Source organism: Cyanistes caeruleus, chromosome 4, assembly GCF_971803275.1.
Source record: "Cyanistes caeruleus chromosome 4, bCyaCae1.hap1.1, whole genome shotgun sequence".
NCBI classification, from domain to species: Eukaryota; Metazoa; Chordata; class Aves; order Passeriformes; family Paridae; genus Cyanistes; species Cyanistes caeruleus.
The window spans coordinates 79,451,674-79,475,116 of NC_141704.1; the positions used below are offsets into that span (position 1 = coordinate 79,451,674).

At 37.9% G+C, this 23,443-nt stretch overlaps 1 protein-coding gene across 10 annotated transcripts in view; it reads right to left on the reverse strand.

Moving 5' to 3' along the window:
• Window positions 1–2,676: 2,676 nt before the first annotated feature.
• Window positions 2,677–23,443, reverse strand: part of PLEKHA5 (pleckstrin homology domain containing A5) — a 160,835-nt gene continuing 140,068 nt past the window's right edge. For 6 of the 10 annotated variants that reach the window (XM_086885509.1, XM_086885508.1, XM_086885507.1 and 3 more), the window contains 12 exons: window positions 23,181–23,330; window positions 21,678–21,779; window positions 20,523–20,634; window positions 20,204–20,250; window positions 18,591–18,708; window positions 16,184–16,299; window positions 14,711–14,920; window positions 11,981–12,139; window positions 10,670–10,791; window positions 9,734–9,879; window positions 8,518–8,622; window positions 2,677–5,604 (listed from right to left, as the gene is read on the reverse strand). In XM_086885509.1, coding sequence (XP_086741635.1) covers window positions 8,528–8,622; window positions 9,734–9,879; window positions 10,670–10,791; window positions 11,981–12,139; window positions 14,711–14,920; window positions 16,184–16,299; window positions 18,591–18,708; window positions 20,204–20,250; window positions 20,523–20,634; window positions 21,678–21,779; window positions 23,181–23,330 — 1,377 coding nt within the window. In that variant the 3' untranslated portion in view covers window positions 2,677–5,604; window positions 8,518–8,527. Of the gene's footprint in view, window positions 5,605–8,517; window positions 8,623–9,733; window positions 9,880–10,669; window positions 10,792–11,980; window positions 12,140–14,710; window positions 14,921–16,183; window positions 16,300–18,590; window positions 18,709–19,225; window positions 19,415–20,203; window positions 20,251–20,522; window positions 20,635–21,677; window positions 21,780–23,180; window positions 23,331–23,443 lie in introns of all 10 variants that reach the window. The other 4 variants (XM_086885506.1, XM_086885503.1, XM_086885502.1 and 1 more) reach the window with 1 other exon arrangement.

The following is a 23,443-nucleotide window of genomic DNA, read 5'->3' on the forward strand; positions in this document are numbered from 1 at the left end:
AGACAGGACCCATCTACACCACTGGACCTTCAGAGAACTACACCCTGCTACAGGATCACTGCTTCAACAGAACCACATCTGTCACTCCAGGAGGACTGCAATCAACACCCTGACTGACAGGGTGTCAGGTTGTATTCTGACTCTGTCAGTAGGTTTGTGCTGCTGCATTTTATTTTAATTTTCCTATTAAATTCTAGGGTTTTTTTATTTATACATACTGTTAAAGAACAGTTATTCCTAATCCCGTATCTCTGCCTAAGAGCCCCTTAATTTCAAAATTGTAGTAATTTAGAAAGAGGGAGTTTACATTTCCCATTTCAAGAGAGGCTCCTGCCTTCCTTAACAAACACCTGTCTTCTCAAACCAAGACAATGAGCATACAAGAAAAATAAAAAATCCTTCCTCTTTAAAGCTAAAACATCTGAAGCAGTCTCCATGTTCTTGCTGACTTGGGAATTTTCCAAGAAAGTTGCACAGTATGAAGCACTCAACTACATGTGTAATCAGTGTCAAGACTCACCAGAAATTCATATTGTAAAGAGGTGATTTATGAGTTGAGTTGCTGAATTCTGCAGTCTTTTTTCCCCCATAATTGCTTTGAAATTACTGTCAATTAACGACAATTTTCTCAAATAAATTCCTATGTACTTGTTTGTACTTACTAATTATTTTATTTCTAGTAAGGTGACTATTACATAGATTTTTTTTTCCCCCCCTAAACAGAATCCATTGCTGAAAATAAAGGAGATTGACATGCAAGTTATTTGGAAATGTTGTGTGTCTCTCATGATATGCTTTGACTCAATCGTTCAGGATGAAAGGCACCTGCAGATTTTTGCCACTCCAAGCAAGAAACTGCCTGGATTCAGCTGCTCATGTAGGGACAGACAGCTGGGGGATGGATAAGGCCGTTTTTCTCTACATAAGGAACACAGATTTTACACATTGGGCTGTAATGGATTTAAAGATGCAGAGTCCAGTACAGCACCAGTCACTTCACTGTGACACAGACAACAACCGATGAGGATGAGGTATTTTCCTGAAAGTTTTCACTGACCAAACCTCGAGGCTGTAAGTAAATCTTCCTTGCTCTACATATAAAGTTAAACATGCAGAGTCTGCATTTCTTTTTTTTTTTTTTTTTTTGAACAGTACTCATTTAACCTTCAAAAGAGCAAGAGGGCGTTTCCATTTTTAGTCTGAAATACTTTGAAGTATTCCCGTTTCATAGAGCAGGGATCTGGATAGAATTTGACAAAAATAAAAAATTAATTCCTTATTTTCCTTTTGGTTTCAGTAATAAAGAAGTTAATGATCCCACATCTGGTTTTGTCCAGATATACTTCTACAGCAGCCCACTGAAAACAGCACCGTTTGCTTATAGTTTTACTTTTATCCCAAACAGAACCCAATCCAGCCTAAATAAGTGTTTTTAAACACATCCCTAGCCAGGCTGCCACATGAGGCAATTAACAACCTCTCTGCTGATGTCACATACCCAGAGCTGCAATTAACATCTGCTTGCAGTTTCACCACAGCAGCCAGAGAATATTTAGACAGACCTTACAAACATTTTCCTTGGCATACCACAGAAAGAAGAAACACAACAACAAAACAAAAACCCAACCAGAATCTTCATTCCACAAGTAACATTTGAATGCTGACACATCTGGAACAGCTGGGTAACAAGTTGTCCGTGTCAAGTTCAGAAAGCAGCTGCTTTTAGCCGTCATTTTGGGTCAGGCATTTGTTTGCAGCCACCAGCATATTCAATTTTATTTTTGTAGCAGCTTCTTCGGTGTTCCCATATGGACAAGCCAGACAGCTCCTAGGATATACCAGCAAGAATATATAACGTTCTTTAGAGGAAATGAAGGCCAGATGTTGCTTTCTTATCTCCATGTGCATCCTTAAAGAAGTTAGATTAAGTTGTTTCAGATATATTATTAATGCCAGGTACAGGCAATTTGTTTATCGGCCGTTTAAATGTCAACTTTCTAAAGGACAGTAAATAACATTTTAACTTAGGATTCCAACTGAAATAAAATTAAACTACCCTAGAATAACTTCAGAAAATAATTATAGCACAATCCAGGATCACAGGGACAAAATAGTATTGTGTAGAAAAGACGTGATGAGCCACTTCTGAAATCTGAGTGAGTACTACTTATGGTTATTAGAACAGGGAAAATAAAACCCCTCCATCTCATCTTTAAAATACAATGAAAAGCTGGAGGTAAGACTTATCCAACTGCCCCACTGATTAAAAGTCTTCTATTCTGCTGCTTAGCTCACCCTGGGTACAACTTAAGCCACTAGTCTAAGTCCTAGAGAATTTAATAAATCTATTACTGACAGTGTAATTCATTAATGTTTTTCATGTATGCACTCCTGGTACATCTTGTGGATCCAATAGGGTGGATAAGAGTTCTGTCACAGACTGTCCAATTAAAGTGATTTAGACTGAAATGTGAAATTTTTTTTTTTTTTTTGATTTCCTGAAAACAGAACCTCATTGGAGTCATTTTATGATGCATATTTCTGAGGAAATGTTAACTGAAGATTACTTTTTCCACCTCAGTGATAACATAAACAAGCTTTGGGTTGCAGCTGCCTGGTGAGGTCTCTCCCTTTGAGCCAGCCCACAACATACAAAAACTGCCAAGACACCAACTATAACTTTTTGAGTAATGTCACTTTATTAAGGGATTTAAAAGAATCACATTCTCTAGTAGCCTTGGAACAATGCAAATGGTGAACAAAAGACAAAAATAGATGTAATTGGTTCTGAAAAGCATGAACATCTGTAGAGAATGTGTTGCATTATTCCTAAGGACCCTTGCTTTTGAAAAAAAAGCACGTTCCATATATACAAGTGTCAGTGCAATAGCCAATAAAGCAATCAGTCAGAAATATAAAAATATCCTAGATACAAACTTAAAATAGATGTTTGAAGGCTGACCATATCAGTATTCTGATATTTCTATATCTCAGGAGTACGATCACTGGGATGAGTTATTCTGATGAGGTAAGAGAGTAGATGCTCTGTGATAACACAAAGCCATACATTTATTATTTTTTCCCGTAAGACAGAAAAATAGAGCACCCAATGAAACTCCAAGTCTTTGCAGCAAGTGCCCACAGGAAGTGAAATTATAGTCTATGATCATTATTACATTCCTGCATCATTCACCTTTGCTGTCTTTGCCAACAGTTCTATCAGCAAAACTTGCTCATTCTCCCCCACTTGCCCAGCTCCATTATAAACTGCCTTTCCTTGCAGATATTCCAAACCAACAACTGCTTTAGACATAGACAACATCTATAAATGTCCAAAAATCACTTAGTCATTCTTTCCCTTATTGGTTGCAATTCTTTTCTCTGCAGCAAGGGCAGAAAGAGATTGCAAAACTTGTCAGCAAAGAGCTCTCTCTAGAAGGGTTAGGGAGAGAACAGGGTGTGTCCTATTTGCTTTGCCTCAGGTGTTCCAGTGATGCCACTAAACTTAAACTTTGGTTGGTTGAGCAATAAAATCACATTCCTCTTTGCTCTTTTGGATGGAAGGATGCACTAATTTGGGGCTGCTGTTCCAAAAATAGAGGGCAATGTGATAACTTTTCAGCTCCATGCTGTCTGCCTGCATCATCATTCATCTCTTCTTCAGCCACGTCTTTCACTGTGACCCCTCCAGGCTCTGCTGCTGAATTCTGATCCCTGTTTTTTTACTTTTCAGAGAAAAAGTGAGAACAGGTAGTCAGACAGGATACTCTGTATCTTTGTGGCAAAGAGCACCAGGAGGAACTGGTGGCAGAGCTGGGGGTGCCAAAAGAATCTGACAAACACAAACTTCTACTTGGGGAGAGGGGCAATGGTAAAGTAATTTCAAACCGTGTGACAGTATCAGGCACTTCTCTATGGAAGAGCACCATGAATTACATAGTTTCTAGAACAGCAATATTAACTTGATCAGGATATGATTTGTAAGGTAAAAAAAGCACAACAGGAGCTGGCAGATGCCTTCCTGCCTAACTTGCCTTACCACTTATGGCACACACATGCACTGAAGCACACAGCAGTTGCCTGAACCTGCAAAAGATTCCTTAGCTTTACATTCTAGATTCAAAAGCTTTCCCCAAAATATTTTTGTTTCTCTTAATTATTTTCTAAACCTCTTTTGTCTCAGGCAAATTCAGGCAGCTGTGTGAGATGGAACAGCGAAGCTGGTAACATCTGTAGTGTGACAACACTTGACAGATCATTTCAGGTTTTCTTTCAGTTTCTGTGCAGATGCCAAAGCCTCCAGGAATCATCACACTTCTCTCCTTAACCCCACTGAACCTGGCAATCAGCGTTTGCAAATATTGGATTACTGCTCACCACACCCCACTAAGACAGGCTATTACCTCCCGTGTAAACAGGCAGGGAACGGAGGCGCAGAATGACTAAGTGATTATTCCAGTATCACAACACAATTCTGGGAGAGCCAGGAGCTGAACCTGTATTTCTTGCATCTCAGTCTCAGGCAGTCTGTTTTGTTCTGTGTTGCAGCCTTAATTCTTTCCCGAAGAGGAAGACTGGGATCTCTTAAGAGTCTGTCACTGCTACTCTGGTTGACAGGTGATGTTGCCAATGGGACAGGAATTGCACTCCCCACATCAAAAGGTGGAACACAGTGTGACATCTGTTTGCTGGAAGAAATACTAACCATACAAGTCCTTAAGAACATCAACATTTATTTAATATGATATAAAAGAAATGGGATATGAACATTCGTATTTGAACAATAATAAGTGGCTTCTTATACTTACATCGTATGTGCTCATTGTATAATATATACACAATGAACATAATTACATTTGTACACAAACTAAGTACTGGATTGAAAACCTGCTTATTGCTGTACACACCCTAACCCCATGAAGGAAAAGCCCAGTACCTCAAAATACCTACACTCCATTTTAGTCAAGAAAAAGTAACCACTAACATTAATGTCTATGTTGACAGAAGTGTGGCAGTAACTGCTGACATTGCAACCTGACCAAGAAATCATTACAGCAGAAACAGGACATCTTTTACTAAGCAATAATAAAAATGGCACATTTTAAATATATCTATATGTATATATATATATAAAAATTTTACAAATAAATTGTTAAAACAATAAATTGTAATGTTTAAAAAGTGTAAAACAAGGTTTAGTGGTGATATGTAAAATTAACCGAGTTATGCATCTAAAAGAAGCAAAAAAAAGTAAACTTATATGATCCATCATTAAAAGAGCATTAAATTCTGAAGAACAGCAAATAAAGTTCTGACTGTAGGGTGCACATTAAAAAAGAGCCTTTGTTTTATGTGCACAGAAATCGTAGCAGCAAGCTGGTATCAGGAGAACAATCTGAAGGTTGTTGAGTGTACATGTGGGCCATTTAAAGCTCTCTTGGAATAAACATTTTCCAGGAAGTGATAAAACGATGCTCTGTGGCCAAAAGCATCAGAACTATGAATTTCATAGATTTAAAATATACTGTACAATATCTTCTCATATTTTCATAGGTCAGGTCCATACATCTCAGGCATGAATTGTTTCAACAGAAGCCGTTGGTGCTGAAAGACAGACACAGATTAAGTTACTCTATTTTAGCAACAGAATATTGTCTAAAGAACTCAGGGGATTAAGTACAGCAAAGAATTCCTGACCTCATCCTAGCAATGTAGGTGTAGAACATAATAAAATATCTTAGAAATCTGTTTTCCTGATGAACAATACTGCTGTCAAGATATTTTGACAGACAGAAGCAAAACCAAGATTTCTTTTTTTCAAATTTACACCACTTTGAATGAAAACCTGTTTACTTTGAGGGTTTTATCTTGTTACACGTGGTCACCTCCAAATGCTCTTCACCTAAAACCAGTAATAACAGCAAAGATCCTAACTAGTCTTAGAAATGCCAGGCACATTTTGAAGAGGGATGCAGAGTTACTGAGTTGCTACACTGGACTGGCAGAGTAGTTCAAGTGCTCCACCCAGAGCTTGCTGTATTTTGGTAATTGCTGCAAGGACTTCTATAACTAGCTTTTAACAGTTCATCAGTAAAAATGTTCCTGAGCTTGGAATCCAGGTGCTGTATAAAATTTCATTATCCCCCCCCATAACTCAGTGCAAATGCAATGTTTAAAATCTAGTTAGTGTACACACAGAGATTTGTCTCTGCAAGGTAAGGGCTGTGACAAGAAAGGAGCCTTGTGTAAAGGGGTTTCTCCTTAGTCCTACAATATCCTGTGACACCAATTTCCTATGTCAAATTCCCCTGGCATTGTGCCAAGAGTATCATTTTTCTAATTGACTGTAAAAGCCAAATATAGGTATTACCTCTTCATTCCCTGAAATCTACTATGCATTTTCCAGATGCTGCCTGAAAAATTTGGCTGCATGTGACCAGGGCTGATCCTACAGTTTGGAATTTCCCTTTGCCACATGAGACTTTTTGAAAATGAGGGATGATGAACTCCTGTATGTTAAAAGAAGTGCCAGAATCTCTCAGCAAAGCACTGGAATATTGGAACCACAGCCCCAGAAGGTAAAGGGCAGTAAATACTGCAGGCAAGCACCGTGCTCCATCCATCTCCTTTGTATGCTAAGCCCAGCTCATGGCACAAATTTGTTTTGGAACTCCAAGGAAACAACCAACAGAGGCATCAAATGCAGCAATGTGGAATGTATATGCACATAGTTAAGAGCTTTCCCCAACTCAATCCAAACACTGAACAGCCACAACAAATGTGTTTGAAGTTCTGGAATCCTTCCCCCAGCACATGAGGCATGTGCAAGCAGAGAATCAGATTGACAAGTGCCATTCCAGATGGACCATTCTGTCATAAGCAATTAAAGCTTCTTTAGAGGCTTTGGAGGGTAGAATTGTCCTGAACACAGAAATGCTTCACCTGCAGAACTGGCTGTGGGGATACACCTCACCAAGGGGGAGCCAAGGCTTTTCCTATTCATTTCTATGTTATTTAGCATAAACCCTGAAGAAAACGAATTTGCTGATCTGAGCTGAAAGCAGCTTAATGCAACTGGTGATAGATTTCTGGTTGCTCCCCTGTTCCTGACAGGTGCCTACAGACAGAATCCAGCAGTGCAGTTTCACTTTCATTACTGACCCAAAACCCAGCTGATGAGGGAATGTTTGTCCTATTTCAAAAGGAGATGCACCATAAATGTGTGTGTATTTATAGAGTGGACCTGAAGAGCAAATCAGTATTTCCAGAAGGAAAGTCCCACTCATTTTTTTAAATAGTTCTGTAATAAACATTTTGAATAAAAGTACAAAAATTCAAGCTAAATCTAATCATGGCACACCAGACCCATCAGGAAGGCAGGAGCAGTGTCAGGACTGAATGTGAAGGTGGCATTTTCCACTTTCTCAAAAGGAGAAAATACTTAAATAATTTTCCTTTTTATTTTTTCTTTTTTTAAGGAGTATAAATAGTTTCTTGCCCTTAGTTAATATTAGAAAGGGCTCTGTGATGACTAGTAAGTCTAATTTTGCTGAAATTAAACCTTGGCAATTGAGACTGGGACAGTAAATTTTAAAAAATGCATTTTCAGATCTCCTCATGCTAAATGAATGAAAATGTCTCAATTTTAAATTGTTATTGATTTTAAAGCTTTCGTATTTTACATCAGCTATGGCATTTAATATTGCCATTGAAACAAAACTTATTCTTTCAGCAGAAAGCTTATTTAAACAGACAACTTCCTGACAGCAAAGAATTGTGGATTGATTTAAATGCTGGTAAAGTGCTGAAGCATTCACACTGTTATCCTACTAATTTTGTTAAACACTTGCCTAAACAAACACACACTTTGTATTTCCATTGCCATTCATTAAGTGGGTAACAGCACAGGTAGGAACATGTAAATCCAGTCTAACTCATGCTTCCTAACTTGATTCCTGGGAGCAGTCACCCACTCTGTCAGGAAAGGGCAGCTGTGTAGAGAAATAAATATAGAGGAATATAGCAGCTGTCTATAGAAATAAATAAAAAAATCGTTTTTAAATTGTTGCTTCTATGTTTTAAGCCATATATTCTTCAGGCCATTAGCCCATTCCCTCCTGTGCACCACCAAGTCTGAGCTCTGGTTGCCCATTTTGCCCATGGCCATGGCTGAAGCATCAAGACTCATCTGCACCTGTGCAGCGATGCTCACGCCTTAACTCCATTCTGTAACAGCTCAGGCCTCCCGTGTAATTCCAAGGGCTATTACCCTGCCAGCTGTGGAAAACATGCCTGATAAACCAATTAGCCCTTTCTCCTTGTAGCTGCCTTGGGAATGAACTCCTCACAAGCAAATCGATACACGAATTTGTTTGTTTCCTGGCTAATTTATATTCAGCACCGTAGGAAACTCTGTCTTGCTGAGTATCAGCTACAGAGGTTTCTCACAAAAGTAACAGCATACAAATACCTGCAAGAATATTAGGAACAGGAAAGGTGGGAAAAAGAAGAACGTACTTCTCTGTAACTATACACACATGAAATGTGATCCTTCTGTGAGCTGTGTCTGTGTGGATGGAGCTGGTGACAAGGACGATTCTGGTGAAGAAGGCAAACTTTTCACTGCAAGTCATACAGCAAAATAAATAAGAATACAAGTTATAGAGGTCATAATAAAGATAAGCTCGAAAAATCACCATTTCAAGCCATAGCAAATTAAGAAATGAAAGCTACACAAGTGAAGACTTAAAAAATCTCATCAGCACAAAAAACATAGCTTCAAGGGAGAGCACAGCTGATCCTTAATCAGAAATAACTAGTAGAACAGCAAACACATGAATGCTGATGTTTTATGTTTCCTAGAAAGAAAGGGGAAACAAAGCAAAATTTAAGTAGTTGGGATAGGCCCAGACCCACCTTCATATCCCAGCTCAGATTAACTAAACTTTTTCATTCTGCTGAGCAGTACAAAGTGTACATACAAGTTCTGGTTTTGATTATCAAGTCACAGAAAGGATTGCTGACTGCACTACAAAGATCCAGATCACCTTTTATATCCCTAAGTTGAACCATTTGGTTTACTTAGCCATTCCCATCAGCAAATATCCTAATGTCTTGAATTCTCCCTCCTCCCTTCCTCCTTTCCCTACTCACCCCTCTCTTTTTTACCTTCTTTGAATGTAATTTTGCTTTATTCCACACTTCTCCTTTTGCAAAATAGTCCACCACCAGTAATTGTACAGTCAGGCAGTGTTTCCTGTTTTCTTCATCTTTCTTACTCCTCAAAACACGGCCAAAATGGGGTGCTTTTACTTGCTAAGTTTAAAACATTGGAAACTCTCAGTAATTCCACAATTTTGGGCATATCTGAGGTCACCCAGGAGCAGGGAGTAATGGTAAAATGTCTACACACATCCAGGACTGAGGTGAAAAAGGAAAGATTTGCTCCAACCAAAAACTCCAGTATGACTCAAGTTCTGGCAACAGCTATTTAAATCCCTGAATTAGAGACTATAAAAGCTATATTAAAACCTCAGAAAAATGGAATTTCTGTAGCTGTCCACTGGGAAACTACTTTTCTGTACACTGTAAAACTGAACACTTCACATGTAGACTAGCTCAGCATTTTCAGTTCATAAGGGTTTCAGAGCATCAAAAGGCACAATCAAAATGAAATTAAAGTTTTACACATGTACTGGCTAAGTTGTGCTTCAGTCAAACTCTTTTTCCATACCTGCTGCTGCCTGATTTCCTTTTGAAGACTGTGCTGCTAATTCAAATGAAGACACAATCCCTTCTTGTTCTTGAACACTAAGTATTTCACTTTCTTCTGAGCTGGTTTTGGGTTTGTGGTTTGCAACTGTGGTCACACTCTGCAAGCTGCTTAAAAAAAGCACAGCATTTAGGACTGGCTCTAACTTAATTTCAGGTGTTAACCACTAAGTTTAGGAGCTATAATTTAATTTTCTCCTGTTAATAGAAGAAAGTTGCAACTTGCAAGTCCAGGTAGCATAAATTAAGCAGGCATTTTGAAACCCCTCTACTTTGTGTAGTTACAATTTTAAAGAAGCACCTGAAATTTAATTTCTTTCCTTTGTAAACTCCTGCAGTTTCCTACTGCTGAAGGGTCCTGTGACAAAGTTATGACCTCAAGACCTGCAGTGCAACTCACACTGAAGTTATGAATTTGAGAAATACCCAAGATATAATACCCCTCTAATTCTGCAATGTTGCAAAGTAATGAGATAAAAATTAAAGCAGGAGATACAGAGTAAGATTTTAGTTTGCTGATAAATATCAGCAATAAAGAGCATGAGATGGAAGCGTTGGCTGAAGTGTTCATAATAAACTGATACAAAGCTTGACTTTATTATTGAACTCATTATCATGGACATTATTAAACACATTTTGGAGGCCAAAACAAGGATTATGAATGCATTCTGCTTACAACTGGGACAACACTTGAAAATAAACATTGCTTCCCCCACCAACTCCTCAGCTCTGAATCCCTGCAGCAGTTAAGCCTCTCACTAGATTTCCCTATATGTAAACCACTCAAAACCATATAAATAAATCTTTTCAGTATTTATGGCAATTGCTTGGTCCTTTCAGCTAATAAATACAACATGCAAGTTTAAAATAGCCTCTGAACATCTTGTTTGATTTTTACCTTATATCACCATCATGTGTTTCTTCCAATTTATTTTTCTTTTCTGCCTTCTCTTCATTACTCACTTCTTTTGAGTCAGATACAACATGTGCATCTGATAAAAGATCATCAGTTTTTGACAGCTATAAAAAAATTGAAATCATGAAACAAAAAGCTGTAACACACACTAAGTGGCAGATAAGAAATACAGTACCAGGAAACAGTTTTATTAACAGACAAATTTTGCCATCATGTATACTTAGTAACTCAGAATTACATAACTTAAGAAATTTTTATCAATACCATGCAGGTTAATAGAGTTATCCTAAAACTTATACCAGAGGCCATGGCAGGGTTTGACTTAATAACTTCCAGAACTTATCTGAACTCCTTGGATTGCAGCCTGCCTGTTTTTTCATGCTATCCCTCTCTTCACAATTCCAACAACAATTCCAGATGCTGCAGTATTTTTTTGATAAGACTGAATGCTGCTCTTAAAGTCTGACTACATATAAACAATTTGAGTGTATTGCATAATTTTCCTTTTGAAATATTTGCATATTTAGCAAAGCAACAGTCTCTCAATAAGGAAGTGTTTCTAAGAGATAACAATATAAATTAGTTACTTGATTTTATACCATTCTCCATCAGATATATATTTAAAAACTAAATTTAAAATTGGAAAACAAAAGGATGATTAAACAAAAGGATGATTAACTGAGAATACAGAAGAAGAAAAACACCTTTACACAATACTTTAAAAAAATATTAAACTATAAACAGGGTATGATTATGTAGAAGCAACTCCAGTAATCCATTCTTCACAGACAGTCTGGTTTTGCTGAGTGTTATGGGCACTTTAAAACACCAAGGTAATTCCCTGCCAAGCCAATTGTTTCAAACTATTTCAAGGCAGAAATCAAAGCAGTGACAAATATCTAAAAGTGCAGGTACTGCCTGCTTCCATACATGATTTGTTGTGTCAGCTTTGTTCTGCTTGCTATAAACTATTTGATGCACTACAGCCAACCAAACAAAAATTCAGGGACATTAAATGGCTGTCAAAAATTACACTGGGGTAGCCTAAGCAATGAATATGTCAATGAATTTTATTTGAAGACCACATACAAGAAAATTCAATGTCTCAGCTACAGACAGATCCGAGAAAATTTTGTGATTCTCTGTGGAATGTTGTATATCCAACAAGAAGTCTTAATCTTCCAAGCAAAAGGAACAGGCTCACTTTCCCAAACTCTGGTGTGTGTGTGTCTCAAAATACTTTGTTAGTGCAAGACAAGCTGATGGACAGTTTAATAAGGAACAGTTCTGTACCTCTTTAGTAAAACTTGAATTATGTTCTTGTTCTCCATCATTTTTCAGTTGTGCTATTTCTTCTCCAGGACTTCCATTATTTTGTTTAAAATTATTTTCTCTACTGGTGTTCTCTAGCTCCTTCATGTTCCCCAATACTGTATCGTCCTTTTTCCGATTCTGTGGAACAAAATTGGTACGTGGGCAAATTGTTCCTAAAGTCATCACAAGCTCAGTTCTGAGCCTTGTGCTGTCCTCTGACTGATTAAAACAAAGTACTTGAAAAAAAACTTAAACATAGATTGCAGTAAGGAAAATGGAAATCATTAAGGACTCAGAATTTTCTCATTTTAGTACCTTTCAAAACAGTTCAGCCTGTCTAACACTTCTTTGTCTGTAAGATTATTGTACATTCTGCCCCCTCTTCCTCTCCAGTGTCACCCTTATCTTCTGAAATTTCATTCACATTTAGCTCAGTCACAAATCAGCTTAGCAGCATTCTTACTTGCATTCATAAGTGCTGCTCTTTTTATAAAACAGCCCTTTCTGGTTTAAGGAAAAAAAAAAAAATCGATAAAAATCTGCTTTCGGCACAAAATTCACAGTGCACCTGCATGCACTTCCTCCAATTACCTTGGGTATTCTCCAAGCTCATGGTGTGAATTGATTTAATAGAGGACAACACAGTATCTGATAATGGCAGAGGATATTAATTACTTCTTTAAAAAACCAAAATCCACTGCTCAGAGGATAAGCTGATGTAAAAATTTTGAGGAAGGATGGTAGAGGTGACTTAAGATTGTGCACTGTGAACAAGATATTGGCAGAGCCAAAGGGAGGCTCACTGAGAACTGGAGCTGAGAAAAATAGGAGCCATGGAAGCAGTAAATCTCGAAGCTGAATTCCTGTGATCTAACACATGCACTCTATTAAGAGGAAATTCCACGTAAGTCAGTTCATAAATCAGTGTCTTTGCTCTCTTAAAGCATGCACCCCTTATCACACACTTGTCCCAACAACAGTTGTGAAGCAACTTCCTTTTGTATGATGGTAATCACTTCGAAATTACACAGCAGGCCATTTATAAAATCCTTTTTCCCCTCCAATTCTTAAATAACCAAACCACAGTCAAAAAGACTTCCAGCAGTTAATGCCACTGTACCATTTTTCTAAAAATCAATAGACATAAAAACTGCTTTTAGAAATAAAAGCTATTACTCAGCATAATACCTCATCCTGGGGCTTTTAGCCAAATGGCATTCTGGAAGAATTAAAGTTGTGATAGAAAAAGTGACTTTGTAACATGGACTGTTAGCTAATTATTCAATACAGAGACCTGACTTTATAAATTTCCTCTCTTCCCCAGAGGTCTGATTTCACAGAGAAGACCGAAGAACAAGGTGCAAGGAACAGAACTGCTCTGAGTTCTGGCAGAGATCTGGCCCATTCCCCCAGGCTGGGCAGGTACCCAGGTGTGACACACAGGACTGCAGCTTCCTCTCCTGGAGGTATGGAATGATGCACAGGGAAGGGGAAAAGCTTAAACCCCTCTGTAAAAACCACTGAAGGAACCACCTGCAGAGTTTTGTTTGCATGAGCTCTTCTTGAGAAAGGCAGTGTGAATCACAGAAGGGTTTGTAGGACATACAGCATTCCTGATGTCAGCCCAAAAGCAGTTGCTCTATTGCAAAGGCTGAACTGGAATTTGGGGTATTCTGGGGATGCAGAGCTCTTGAAGAAAAAGTAACTTTTGTATAGTTCTGTAGCAGCTTGTCATGCTGAGAAAGGGAAAAAAACCAACCCAAAATGCAAAGCTAAAACATCTCTGGAAATACCTGATTTCCTGACACTGCAATGTATTTAATATGCTTTTGGAAAATCAGATGTTTAAATGCCTACAAAACAAAAAAAAAGTAAACGTTTCCATACCAGTAGAAATGCAAATAAAAAACCCCAAAAACTGTCAGTAAACAGTGTGGTCTCAAAAAACAAGTATTCCAGCAGATTAAAAACCCAAAGAAACCAAAATCCAACCAAAAAACCACTCCATGAAGCTACTAAAAAACAAAACTAATTTTAAATATTTAGAAAGTAGTAGGCTGCTTAATATCTGCTATCCTGTATCTGGGTTTGTTTTGGGGTTTTGGGCTTTGATTGTTTGTTTGGAGTTTTTTAGATTTATATTCAGAATAATATTTCCTGGTTAATGACAAGCAGTTGTATTTTCCTCTTCTCTCCCCACCCTTTACCCATGAATAAACTTTTCAGGCAAATACACAAGTTTAAGAATGAGTAAAAACAAAAGCGTGGGTTCTGTTTTAATGTATTTATGGGCTCAAACACCACAGCAGAAGTGCACCACTTAGGAGCCCTGATCATAAATACACATTCCTACCTAAAAATGTTACAGATGTTTGAATACATTACACAGCAGAAAAATCAGCACTGACTTCATTTCAACATCAACGGAGTCAGGATTCTCCCTGATCTTGTTTTCAGTCACAAACCTTGCAATTTCACATTGTTTGCTAAATTTGATCAAACACCCCACCCTGTCACCAAACATCACAGAATGGGTGATCAAATGGATGTGGATTTGAAGTGTTTTCCAAGAAGGCAAAGAAGTGGCTACCATTAGGTGTAAGCTTGGAGGTTGCCCTTTAGAGTCTGTGACTCTACAATTAGTATCAAATAAAACTCCTTTGGTTTTTAACTGGACACATCAAAGCTTTTGATCACTGTGGGACCCACCTGTGCCAATTTGAATGGATTATCCCTGACATAGGACAAGTTCTGGGAAGGAGACTGGTCTGAAACACCAATAATATTGAGTCCTTTCCTCTTCTCCCTCAGACAAGCTTGTTGGTGTCTCTTTATTCTTTCCATCTGTTCCTCCACAGTCATTCGAGGCCGGGAGCCTTCTGCAAGGCACAGCTGCTCCACTGCACTCCTTGGTCTTTCCTTAAATGGAAGAAAAAATACATATGTGTTTCAAAAAAAACTAAGATTTCTGACTGGTAACTTACCAGAACTGACCACCTAATGATTTACTGAAGAGCAGAAAAGTAGTGGGCAAATAAAGCCCTCCTGTGTATGTGAAAAAAAGGTACAAAATCCAATTATCAATAAATGAACACTGAAATTCAAAATAAAAGGAAGGAATAATTGGCTCTTCTGAACAATAACATTACCATCACCAACGATAAACATTAAGAGAATGGGGAGGTGCTCACTCAAAGCCACCTTCTCAAGCTGAAACAATTTACCAGACATTATAAAACTGGCAAACACAAGATATTTGACCGAGACAGAAACATAATTGAAATGTAATGATCCAGGACATTTATACCAGTTGATCTAATAGTAATTTCTGCCTTTTTATTTCAAGAAAAACTACAGCTGGGCATCATTTAACTGCAAGTATGGGCTGAAACAAAGTGAATTTATTACCACTTAAGAACCTGTAATTGTAAGCATTATATTTTTTCCAAAATAACACCCATTTACCTACTGTTTTCTTGAAATTCACCAGTTTTCAGGCAGATTTGTACTTTTTACAGCAGATAAAAATCGACTTCAGGCTAATCAGCTGCATTCAGTACATTTATAGTAACTGATTTCAGTCATGAAAAGTGGTATTCTTTCTCCAGTCAATATCCTGGGAGCTCCTCTCTCCTCTCCCAGTCTTCTCACAACTTCTCCTCTATTTGTGCTGTAACTATGGCAAAAGTTTTCCTCTCCTTTGTGTGAACTAATGTGTGTCTTTAACCCAGAGACTACAGAACTGTCTAATCTGAATTTTCAGGTCTATTACCTGCATGCTGCTTACCACATCCTTATTCTGTGGCTGCTTTAGCTATTTCCCAAATTGTTTGAGTATTGAAATAAATAAAAGCCTGTGATTGTTTTAAAGGGGCTTCATGTGCTTTCAACTCAAGCCTGAACTTCAGTAGATGAGCAGATTTATCACTTAGTTCTTTACCATTTAGTTCTTGCCCAGTTTCAGTGTCTCCATGCAGTTTAACTTGCAGTGCATTTATAATTTTATCATTCTTCCTATAGCTGTCTCCATTAATCCAGTATATAATGCTTTTGTAACAGTGATTTTTATGGCTTTTAGTTTGTTTTTTGGGTAAAGAAAATGAAAATAACTTCAACTTTTGGGGTAACTATCAAACTTAAAAAATAAACACATCCAATGCTCAAAGGTTTTTTTTGAAGTACCGTTCTTAGATCTATCTTCTTATTCTTCCTCAAAGTGACGTAGGATGCTATTGTTGAGGACTCTGGCGTTGGGGATTTGGTTCTGGGTGGTACAACTCCCACAGGGAAATGTGAGCCTGCAAAACAGCCAAGCAACATACTGAGTGCTGCCAAAAATGTTGATTTGTTTTCTAGAAAAGACACACCGTCAGCCCTGGGAATTGTTCTTCAAAGGGCAGATTCAGAAAGTGGCACTGAGAGTTGAAGGGTGAGGATGCTGAAGGTGCAGGATGGCCTCATTTGGGTGTGCACACCCAGGCTCATGTCTGTGTGTGAATGAAATCACCCCTGAGCCTGGTCAGCTGGTGAGTGAAAACAGGAGCTGAGGATATTCTGCTATAAAGCAACAATTTGGGTCTGCTTTAGACATATACAAGGATAAAACACAGCAGAATTCCATTTTTTTTTTTGATGTCACCCTTATGTACCACAAAGGTCACAAATATTCCTCTGGTCTCATAGCTGGTATTTCTCTTTAACTGCTGGTGTTTGAAAAGAGGGAAATGGCTGGCATGAGGAGTGCTCAGTACAGCCATGTGCACAACCACCAGAAAAACCTTTATCAATTTTCTCTGAAATAATTTATTTTTAAAACCACCCTCAATAAGGAACTACCATCATTTAAGTATGACACCTAAAAAACAGCAAGATAGAAAAAACCTCAGAGATGAGCTGCCTTTAAGTTTCTTTCCTTATCAGCTGAAAAACTTGAGACAGAATGGCACAAAAATGTTTCCTGTACCAGCAGAGAGCTGTAATGGCTTACACACTGTAGGAAACAATCAGAAATAGTTACATTTTCCTACTGCATGGGGACTGTTATTACCAAAGAAATGGCTGTTAGAAAATTCATATGCACAAATGATAAAACACAGCAATGATAAACAACAGACTGAAGGGAATTCTGGAATATACAATCCTCCCATTGCTTGCTACCACTGCAGCTGTTCTGGTGCACACCTCTAAATGTTATTTATCTTAGAGGAATTTGCACTGTTGCTTTCCCTGACTGAGGACTGCCTTCCCACAAGTGGACACAGTAAAATAATTTCTGTCTTTGAGATAGAAAGCAGACTGGGGTGCTTAAAAAGTGTTGGGTTGCTTTATGTTGTCAGTGTAGATTTTCTTACTTTGTCTTTATCATTACTTCACCTCTTGACATAAATTACTGTGAATAATCAGAAACATCACAGGTCAGTAAAACCTAGGCATGTTTTAAGAAAAGACAAGGTTTTCAATTTAGGTCATTGATGATTAGCAAATCTCAGGATAAACAGTTCTTTTTTTGCCACCAAGTTAGCAGAAATTTAATTATGTGCCTCAACTTTGTATCTCAGCAAACACCCCAGAGAATCTGAATTGACAAACTGTGTGCTAAGTGCAAGCTTAATTTTATCACAGGGCCATTCACACAGTTTATATCCAAATTGTATGCCAACCTTAGTTTTAAAAACCTCTGTGAGCATTCTGATGACAACAATATCTTTGTATAATCATAATTCTTGATAAAATTCTGTGATCATTGCATCAGCCTGCTCTGTAAATGCTTAGTGAAAGCACCAAAACAGAAGGCAGTGATTTCTGCTGGCACTGGCAACATCAATCCTTAGGATAAAAAAAATAGCTAAGTTTAGGTACTTTTTCTCTCAAAGCTCTTAATATGGTTTTTGGGAGGTGCTAAAGCTGAGCATTTTCCTGAAGCCACCTTTAACAAACTATTCTGTGTGTTTTAACAAACAGAATTGAGAAGCACTTCCTGGTAAAAGACTCTACCAAGCAATTAGTAGCTTTTATGGGAGCTAGATGAAGAGAAGAATCTAAAGCATTTAGCAATTGCAAAGACCTTTATTGTCTGTACACTCCAAGGTCATGATCATTATTCCTATTATATCAGAGGACAGAAGGCAATTCAACAATTACAAGATTAAAAAAAAAGAAAAAGACATTGTTTCCCTGCCTTATGAGAGCCTGAAAATTCTGTGGTGCTGCCTTTTTGGACGTTCCAGCGACATAACATCGGGAGCTTGATTCAAAAACTGAGTAATTGTTCAAGGGCAAGAACATAAAATAGGTAATTGTTCAGGGGAATGGTGTGTGGGGAATGTGAGTGATGTGATTAGACATGGTGTCAATAAGGATTTCAGGGTTGTTGGTGAGTGTAATGTTTGATTTTTCTGCGGTGTAATTGACTGAAATTTCTCTCGTCTTGTAATTAAATCATTATTTTATTGTGGAAGCTGTTCCATCAAACTGAGAAATGGACATGCTGCAAAGACACAAACCATGAGGCAGCTTCTCTGACACAGCTGAGCTCTGCATTCCTTGTGAAAAAGCTGAAGGGTTGTAAACACCGTGCCTGGGGACAAACCTTTAGCAGAAGATTCTGATTCTGAAATTGGTTCTGTTTTTTCTTCACCATTTGACTCATCCACTTCTGCTACTGTAGTTAACTCGGGCTCGCTCTTATAAAGCCTATAATCAGGACCCTGAGGAACATCAAGGGATGTGGTAAATAAACAGGCACTTTGGTACAAGTATTTATGTCTTAAGACTCAAACCCATGGTTTTGTGATAACCCTGCTCTCACTTGTTCCACAGTTTAAGTGGAATGGCAGAAGTATTTTTTGGTAGTTAATCTGAGTAACAACATTTGCAGACAATCAGAAATTACAGGAAAAAATCACCATAAAAAGGCAGAGTTGTGGGTTTTTTTGTTTTTTTTCTGGAAACAAATTGGTATCAGCTTCAAAAACTGAGCCCAGAGTTTTTTAAAGAACTAGTGAGGGGAAGAATCTAAGCTTACGAAATTTAAGTCTTAAGACATTTTACATATGCACAGAACATATGACAGGAAAAATGTGACGAGCAAATGATGCAGCTATAAACAAAACTAAATAAAGTGAAACCATAACACAAAAGTAGCCAGATGAGTAAACAAAAACGGTGACTTGTGCAAAGGAGGGAGGATGCTTCAAGAACAACGTGGCAGTTCAAGCCACTTACACAGTAAGATCCATTTCTCTGATATCCTTGAACTTGGTACATCTTCTTTTCTTCTGTCAGATGTACTGGGCCCCTGCTATAACAGAGCAAGGAGCTGCTATCACTGGGCAGAGGGGGGATTATGGGAGGATGCTCTGTAAAGTCATAGGACCGAGGGAGTGGAGGACGAGGTGGGACTACTTCCTCTTCCTAAAGATTGTAGAATAGTCACCTTATTTAGACGTGCGCACCTGGTACAGTCATTTATAACTTAAAAAGAAAAATATATTACCATGGCTACAGCAGCTAGAGATTTTGCAGTTAAAGGGACAAATGTCAAATTTAACGAAAAAAAATATATATAAATAATTCTAACACCTGCACTTTCTGTTGGACATGTACAAACTCTCTAAGCTGTACTTTTAAAAATTAGATCCATTATCTTCTGAAAGAGTTTTACATAAATGAGACTTTTAGAAAGTTCTGTTAGTCAGATGTATATTGCATACACTTCAGATAACCATGACAATGTCCCTTTAAAACTGTAACTTCCAGCCAGATTTTCAGAGGAATTGAACATTTGGGAGCTCCCACAGTTTCACCTCTTCTTGTGGGTGCTCTGGCCATCTGAGAACCAGGCTCAATATCTGAATAAACATAGAAAGCAATGTATTTCTTCCCATGAAAAGTGTGATGGGTAGAAAACATATCCATAAATCAGGGTTTATATTTCTATGGTAAGAGCCTAGGGAGAGGAAAAGGTAAGAAATGGAAAAGAGAAACATACCAGTGAGAATACAGAGGCACAGTACAAATGAATGTTAGAATTGCTAGTGGAGATATCAGTCTTTAAAACTAGTTCATAACGCGGTGTTTTTACAGAAACATACTGAATATATCCTTCAGACAGCCTTAAAGTATTCACAATAATGCTTGTATTTATCACAGCCATATTACAACTTCCAGAGTGCTAAAATAGTAAATATGCTAAAACCATACCTCATTTTTATATTTAATAGAAGAAAATGTCCTTGATACCATGATGCCTGTTTGGGGGGAGGGGGAAAGGTGTAGGGAAAAAAAAAAAAGATAAAAATGGTTTTCAGTAAACAGCTTTTAAAATACTTAAATATTTAAAATATTTAAAATAACCTGTTGCTATCAACTACACCAAGCATCAACTTGAAGCAGCATTTTCTTCGTTATTTTCTTAGTCATTGTGCCATTAATTCAAACATACAAAAGCAACAATGGAGCTTACACTTTAAAAATTTATATGATCCAATTTCATTTCCTATGTGACAAAACCATTGCTCACCTGCCTCAGAAGAGCTTCTTTGCTGTTTATGTTTAAGTAAACCCTCCATGACATCCTGAATTCTCCACAGCTCCTTCTGAATCTGGGCACGCTGTATCCCTGCTGATTCAGTCTGTCAGCAAATAAACAGCATACATGGCCAGCACATCAGAATATGTTGCAAGTGGAAAAAATACAAAAGGGAGAACCTTTCTCTCTCTTTAGGCTACACTGCATATCCTTTCACACTGAAGGAAAATAAAATGCAGTAAGGACAGACTCTTTCCCGTAAAACATTCAAATATTGTCTGGAACAAAAAGTGTAAGGTTGGCTAATTTCATAATGCCTCAGTCAATTTGAGAGCAATCTGCCAATTCAAACTGCACTGCAAGAACAGAATTTCTTCTATGGTCTCCAAAGAAAATCCAAGCAGACTTTGCACAGGAGGACCCATATACACCAATAGAAAAGGAACCATCACTTCCCACCCCAAAGCAGGTGGAGATGAGCACAGTCCATCTGTGTGCTGGCATGCAAACCTATTTACATCCATGGGCATGCACACTGCGGGCCAATCAATGCAAGTTTTCCAGATTTTGGGCTTCCTTGTAATCTCATAGCTGCACAGGAAATCAACCCCTGGAGCAATGAACCTGCAGTGCAGACCACACCCATCTATCCCAGAAAATCTGTGCACACCTCCATGTCCATGTGTGTGTCACAGAGAGCTCTTCTCAGGAATTCAGCACCAGCACTCACCTGTCCTGCACAGTGAGGACTACGATACACAGCAAAACCCTTTCTTTGTAAGGCCTGAAGCAACACCTACAGCATTTTCTGTAATAGCTTCTTTTGATAAAAAGATTTAACTTCAAAATATTCACTTAAATGGAAGGATTTGTGTGAAGATATGACTGCCAGAGCAATTAAGGTCTGAGAAAGCCACCCCATTTCAAACCCCCTCACTGAAACAAGGAAGCTTCCAGATAAAGTAACACCAGCATTATAACGTAAAAAAAAAATAAATTCTGAAGACTTCTTCAGAACTTACAAGGCAGAAAAAGAAATGAAAAGTTTCTAAGTTAGTTCACCATTTGTCCCCCTTTTTTTCATTTGTATAGTTTTAAAACCCACAGAAAGACAAAGTGAATTGAATGTTAAGATCTTTGCCACACCTGAATTTCTCCAAGCCGATCCAGCTGCTCTTGCATATGGTTCCTTGTTACAGTTACATCATACTCCAATTTATCATATTCTCTCCAAGCTCTTTCCAGTTCCTAAGTATATAACAAATGTAAAGAATTATGGATGCAGATTCAGTTAAAAAAAAAAAAACAAAACCAGAAGAAAGTATTTTTTCTTTTTCCAGTAGCATGAAACTTCAGGAAGTAACACATAGACAGATACAAGCAATAAATAAATAGATACATAATTTAGAGAATGCAATGTTTAAACAGCCTTTTGATTTACTAATGATACTGAATGAAATTCAAACAAACAGCATTTTGTCTTTTCACTAACAAAAAAGACAGGCAAGGGCAAATTCTTCAGAAAACGCCTTTATAGTCAGCAGGCCTGTGGATCTTAAGCTGTCTTTCCAGCGAGGCAGAAAAGCCAGAGAAATGGATGCAAATTTGTCTCTTTTATCACCCAGAACACACATGTGTGAGTGCACAGCATGTGTGTGCACAGGCAATGCATTATGCAGGGGAAATGTAACTCATCCTGCAAGGCTGCCAGGGAGTGCCCCAGGCCTGCCAACACACCACTGCTTCACATATGTGCAACTGCAAACATCACAAGGAAAAGGTGAAAAAAGAAAAACGATTCTTCTTTGAGGTCAGCCCCACCCTCTCGCTTTTGCCGCCCACATCAAGCGATTTACTCATTTAGAATAAATTAAAAAGTTAATGAGGGAAAGTGTGTCTTGAGGATTTCCTTCCCCCCTGGTTCCCTTTTCTGTGTCCAACCAATTCCTTCCACGAGACAGTCCAACATTCTGACTACAACCAGGATTTCAGGGCAGACATGGCATCAGTTTTTACCACAGCTATCCCCTCAAATTTCACACATTTTTGGATATATCTGTAAGCAGGCAAAAACGGTTCGTTGTCATTTCAGCACAGAAATCATCACAAAGTGGAAAAGGACAACAAACAGCAATTTCCTTCCTATCCCCTTTTTTTGTTTTAAAGACTTTTTGGAAGTGCACAATTTGAAAGATCTTTTAAATGTAATGTCCCACTTCTAGAGAGACACTGTGGCAGTCCTGCAGCTGCTTTTGCTTAAAATAAGTCAAATAAAGTTTGTGCTTGACACTACTTTGCCATCACTTGAAATAGTTTATTTGCATTATTTACTTCTTCTGTTATCAATTTCTTGTATTTCAAAGATGGTAATTACCACACCAATTAGGTCAGTATGCACCCATTCAAAAAAACAATTTTAAAAAATTTATAAAATTAAAAAAAATAAAAAAAAATTAGAAAAAGACCACTTGATGGATGTAGTGAAAAGATCGCTTTCCATCCACCTTTGACAAAAACACAAGCAAGTAAAAGACAACGGAGTTTTTGTTGGGATGCAGTAAAAAATTAAGCAAAACCAATGCAATTAGGAACATGAACATCATCATTTCACACTTCATTAAGCTTTGCAGGAAAGAAGGTGATACTTACTGCGGTGGCTCGGGATACTTCCCGACAAGTGCTGAGCAGTCCGTTCTGCAAGTCATCTCTCTGTAACACTACATTTTGTATGGCTGCTGGGTTATCTGCATTCATTTCTATCTCCTGACTTGCTGATAGCAAAGCTTGCTCAAGCGTGTACTATTGTAATAAAAAGAATTATTTTTAATGTTCTGCATCATTGGGCTGATTTTCGTTTTATTTCAGCTATCAATGTTCTGATAATAAGCATGTAAAATAACATCCACTTTAGG